Source organism: Engystomops pustulosus, chromosome 8 (assembly GCF_040894005.1).
Source record: "Engystomops pustulosus chromosome 8, aEngPut4.maternal, whole genome shotgun sequence".
NCBI lineage: Eukaryota > Metazoa > Chordata > Amphibia > Anura > Leptodactylidae > Engystomops > Engystomops pustulosus.
Window position 1 is genome coordinate 95,231,351 of NC_092418.1, and position 6,000 is coordinate 95,237,350.

The 6,000-nt window shown below is 43.9% G+C and overlaps 1 protein-coding gene across 1 annotated transcript in view; it reads left to right on the plus strand.

Annotated features, from left to right (window-relative positions):
• SLC38A11 (solute carrier family 38 member 11) overlaps positions 1-5,784 on the plus strand; it is a 40,803-nt gene extending 35,019 nt beyond the window's left edge. The window contains exons 11-12 of the mRNA XM_072122670.1: positions 821-952; positions 5,512-5,784. Of these exons, the coding sequence (XP_071978771.1) occupies positions 821-952; positions 5,512-5,784 (405 nt within the window). The remainder of the gene's footprint in view (positions 1-820; positions 953-5,511) is intronic.
• The last annotated feature ends 216 nt before the right edge of the window (positions 5,785-6,000 follow it).

Consider the following 6,000-nt stretch of genomic DNA (forward strand, 5'->3'; position numbering starts at 1 on the left):
GTAAATTGTTTGATAATAGATAGATATGAGATAAATGATAAATAGATAGATAGATATGAGATAGATAGATAGATAGATAGATATGAGATAAATGATAGATAGATAGATAGATAGATAGATAGATATGAGATAAATGATAGATAGATAAATGATAGATAGATAGATGATAGATAGATAGATAGATAGATAGATAGATAGATAGATAGATAATAGATAGATAGATAATCGATAGATAGATGATAGATGATAGATAGATAGATGATAGATAGATAGATAGATAGATAGATAGATAGATAGATAGATAGATAGATGATAGATAGATAGATATGAGATAGATAGATAGATAGATAGATAGATAGATAGATAGATAGATAGATATGAGATAGATAGATAGATAGATATGAGATAGATAGATAGATATGAGATAGATAGATAGATAGATAGATAGATATGAGATAGATAGATAGATAGATATGAGATAGATAGATAGATAGACAGATGAATATATAAGATTAATATTTACATAAATATTGTTTCTATAAACATAATATGGCTTCAGCAGCAGGTAAGTGGATGTCTACACAGATACATAGAAGCTTCTCACAAATAGTTTCACAATTAACCAGTAAAATCTTGATAATGTCAGCAGTGCTGCCAAATGAACAGTAGATGGCGCTGTCTTCCAGCTCCACATCATTCTAGAATGCCACCTTCTTTACATACACATACTATAATAATTATTTATCTATATATATAAGTAAATGTAGATTAACCCTTTTAGATTATATTCTCCTTAACAAGTGTTTTTTTCCTTTTCCAGGTGATTTCGAATGTATTCTTTGCTGGGACCCTTTCGACGCTCCATCATTTCGTGGTCACGTTACTAGTTGTATCCGTTACCACAGTCGTGTCGTTATTTTCAGACTGCCTGGGATTGGTGCTAGAGCTGAATGTAAGTGCATGAGACGTTATCCCTCGTAGCAGAGGTAAATGGGGCACATTCATTGTCAAGGTTTTTTTTGGTTTTTCTGAGTCTTTTTTTACATCTTATTTTATTATTGTAGTCCATGGGATATGGTTTATGGGGTAAGGAAAAGTGACTTTGATGATAATAAATGCAACTAAACAGCAAAAGCCAAGGAATAGACAGAAAATTTGGAAATAGATGCAATAATGAATCTGTGTCTATCCCAGTGCAGTCATCCTGGTTTCATGTTTTTGCAAAGAAATTCCCATCTGAAAGCCGACCACTGCATCTTCTATGGGTAGGAAGTGTAATTCACAATTCACAGGGTTGTTACAAACCGGAAATTCATACTCCCTCATAATATTCCCCTTGGGATCTGCATATAAATACGGTTCTGTCTAAATATAACACAAGTGTAAATGCAGGAATCTTTGGCCGCGCTGCAGGTTTACCAGGGAAATGACGGATACTAAAATGAAGAATATGAGGTCTGTATGAAAGGAGGAATTATTCTGGTGTAGTGCCAGGGCGTGACGCTCCAGGGTCCTAGTGCTAGTACTCTGTCCAATAATTAGGGCCGCTGCGTATTGTGAGGTTGTGTTCTTTAGGATCTTTACCCATAACAACTCATAGGAAAACCCAGTACCAAATAGGTAGTGCCCACTGCAACATGTTACAATGAGTATGTCAGAAAAACAGGGACACTTCTATTTATAAAAAATAATAAAATTCTGCCAAATGGGGTAAATTTTACCATGGAAGAGTCTGGGGTGATGCATAATGGTGAACTTGAAGTTGGTGGGCCCTAGTGCAAAAGGTGTGTCAGGCTCATATGGGAAAGGCCTCTTAGGCCCGGTTGAGACCGCACTCTCTGCACCCCCTCAAGCTACACCCCTGGTGATGCAGGTCTGGGTCAGCATCATAACCCACCCGGATCCAATGAGACCAGAACCCTGACCATATACCTTTCCACTGAGAAACAAGAACTCCTCCAAGGTTCTGGACCTGATGCCAGGTAGAAGAGTTCCTAGAGACCTCCTGTGGGTGTACAGGGGTGTCTCTGCATTTATGATAATCAGAGCACCCCTGGGGCCCAGTGTCCTTTTTTCTGGGAAAACTTTTACCATCACTAATCACAGGAAGGATCATTAAGCGTGGACTATCCGTTTCCATTAGGCCCACATAAGGTAACTAACATACGGCATACTTGTAGTCCTATCTGTGTACTTTGTACTCTGCTAACTGTATATATATATATATATATATATATATATATATATATATATTGTGTGTACTGTTTGTCTTTTGTGTCCATTTAAATATAACATTTTACCTGTTTTGCTCTTTTATCTCAATCCAAAAACCCCATGTCCGTGTTTTAGTTAAATACATGTTACCAGGTTGGTACCTCACCCTTTTCTAACCCCGTTACGGACAGGGCTTATATTAAAGGAGAGCTGGTGGGAGCTTATTTGTGTTGATAGGGTTCTGTTTCACTGAGGCTAGTGAAAGGGGTCTTATAGCCATTCAGGTTTGTGATTTATTGTTGTGCCATATGAGGAGATGGTGTGTACAGGGCCGCCTTAAAGGAGGGGCTCGCGGGGCTCGAACCCCAGGGCCCCCACCACTTTCACTTTTAAAGGGGCCCCCACCAGTTTCCGACAGTCAGCGACTCAGTCAGCAACTCAGCGACTGTCTCTGTGTGTGATGCGCAGCAGCCCGTGGCCGCCCGCATCACGCATAGGGGTCTAGGATGTCAGCTGTGTCAGTGAGACACAGCCGCCACCCAGGTTGTAATGGGACGCCAGCGGCGAGTGATGACGTCATGCTGTCGGTGTCCGATCACTACATGCTGCCGCCAAAACATTGCATCAGCGATCTCCCCCAGCGATGGCAGCTGTGTCTTCAGTGGCCTGAAGAACGAGGAAGAGCCTGCAGCATTGTGGGATCACTGGAAGGGAAGGTGAGGTAAGTATAAAGTTTATTATTTTGTGGCTATTTTCTAGAGGGGGCTGGTGGCTGTATACTACAGGGGGCTGGTGGCTGTATACTACAGGGGGCTGGCTGGCTATATACTTCAGGGGGATGGTGGCTGTATACTACTGGGGGCTGGCTGACTATATTCTACAGGGGGCTGGTGGCTGTATACTACATGAAGCTAATGGCTGTATACTACTGGGGGCTGGTGGCTGTATACTACAGGGAGCTGGTGGCTGTATACTACAGGGGGCTGGCTGGCTATATACTTCAGGGGGATGGTGGCTGTATACTACTGGGGGCTGGCTGACTATATTCTACAGGGGGCTGGTGGCTGTATACTACATGAAGCTAATGGCTGTATACTACTGGGGGCTGGTGGCTGTATACTACTGGGGGCTGGTGGCTGTATACTACAGGGAGCTGGCAGGCTATATACTACAGGGGGCTGGCGGCTGTCTACTACAGGGGGCTGGCATGCTATATTCTACAGGGGGCTGGCGGCTATATACTACAAGGGGCTGGCAACTGTATACTACTGGGGGCTGGCAAGCTGTATTCTACAGGGGGCTGGCAAGCTATATACTACAGGGGACTGGCGGCTATATACTACAGGGGGTTGGCAGGCTGTATTCTACAGGGGGCTGGCAGCTATTTTCTACAGGGGGCTGGCGGCTATATACTACAGGGGACTGGCGGCTATATACTACAAGGGGATGGAAGGCTGTATTCTACAGGGGGCTCGTGGCTGTATACTACTGTACTGTATACTACTGTATACAGCTGGTGGCTGTATACTACTGGGGGCTGGCTGGCTATATACTTTTGCGGGCTGGTGGCTGTATCCTACAGGGGGCTGGTGGCTGTATACTACAGGGGGCTGGCGGCTATATACTACAAGGGGCTGGCCGGCTATATTCTACAGGGGGCTGGCAGCTATATACTACAGGGGGCAGGCAGCTAAATACTACAAGGGGCTGGCAGGCTTTATTCTACAGGGGGCTGGTGGCTGTATACTACAGGGAGCTGGTGGCTGTGTACTACTGGGGGCTGGCTGGCTATATACTTCAGGGGGCTGGTGACTGTATACTACTGGGAGCTGGCTGGCTATATTCTACAGGGGGCTGGTGGCTGTATACTACAGGGGGCTGGTGACTGTATCCTTCTGGGGGCTGGTGGCTGTATACTACACGAGGCTTATGGCTATATACTACTGGGGGCTGGTGGCTGTATACTACAGGGGGCTGGTGGTTGTTTACTACAGGGGGTTGGCAGGCTATATTCTACAGGGGGCTGGCAGCTATATACTACAAGGGGCTGGTGGCTGTATACTACTGGGGGCTGGCATGCTGTATTCTACAGGGGGCTGGCAGGCTATATACTACAGGGGGTTGGCAGGCTATATACTACAGGGGCTGGCTTTCTATATACTTCCAAAAACATTGTTGGAAGGGCCCCCACCAGTTTGCGCCCAGGGGCCCCCACCACCCTTAATCCGGCCCTAGGTGTGTACAACTCTAACTCACTTCCTGTGCCTCTCAGAAGCCATGCGTTTTGGGAGTGTCTATAGAAAAATAATTAATTGACCTTGCGTAACCCTCAGGGTTCCAAAACATCACGGTTTTGTCACAGGTAGGTTTGTTACTGTCACACCATATATATATATAGTTTGATCCAATGAAAAAAAGCTTATGATAACTAAAAACAGGCATAAGAGCCCGCTTGTTGGGGGTCCGACCATCTTTAACGATACATTTGATTGAGAATAAAATGGTGGTGTATTTGGATACTGCGTCAATCTATAGAACCTAACCTATGACTAAGACTTTATAGTAGACCCTTGGATAGTTTTTATTGTCAGCTTTAAAATATTTACATGAAATAAAGATGAAATACATCGGTAATAGCAGAAAATTTGTGTAGATGAATACCTCCTCTTATGCAGACCTGATGTCCTGTGACAGATTTGTCTCACAAAAGTCACGTATCCCCTATATCTATAGTTTGGAAGGGATATGCATTAGTGCTGCATTCACACAGGGATTTTCACAGTATTTTTCCGATCTGACCTCCAACATTCGGTAACTTACCTCAAATCCTGTGAAATGGGGAAACATTTTGTAGAATGTTCTCTATATGTCTGGGTTAACCTTGTGGACCGGTGGTTTAGAGTCCCAAATCACCTCCTACGACCTACACGGACACATAAAAAAAAAGAAACAATACTTACTTGCATCCAAAGCTCCAAGCGCCTGTGCATTGCAGCTTGTAAAGCTGGCGTAGTACACCCCGGCTTCACTGCGCAAGTGCCGTAGCTATGCACAGATAATGTCCCGGCTCCACTTCTCGCAACAGGAGAGGAGGCGCAGCCACGGGATATGCTGATGTGGGTCCTATGTGTCTCATCGGACGCACATTCAGGTAAGTAACAATGTCTAGGTTACGCAAAGCTAATATACAGGTCGATTTGGGACCATAAACCAACTATAGGTCTGTACGGACCTGTGGTTTAGGGATAGGACGTCACAGGTCCTTTTCTAAAGCCTCTAATATCTTTTGTTTTTCAGGGCATCCTCAGCGCTACCCCTCTGGTCTTCATTATACCTACCGCCTGCTATCTGAAGCTGTCTGCCGATCACTGGTACCACTGGAACAACGCCATGCCCTGCTTCATCCTACTGCTCGGGATACTGATAATGCCAATAGGATTTATTATGGCCATTTTATATCCTCAAGAATGTAGTCATGGAAAAGAAATGACTTACTGTCTATTAAATTCCACACACCTGGATGTCTCTGTACCACATTTATACAAAAGCAACGCAACTGGAATGCAATAAATCTATAATAGATATTCTTATTTTTCATTGTGTTAAAAATAAAAGCTTTGTGAAGATGATCATGTGCCGCAGGAATTGCTACTCTCTATCATACTAGACATGACAAGGTGATGGCTGACACGGGTTTAACCCCATAAGGTGAAAATAAATAACTGCCTACCACCACCTAACTAAAATAAAAACACCAAACACTTGAATTTGTTGGAATGGTGATGG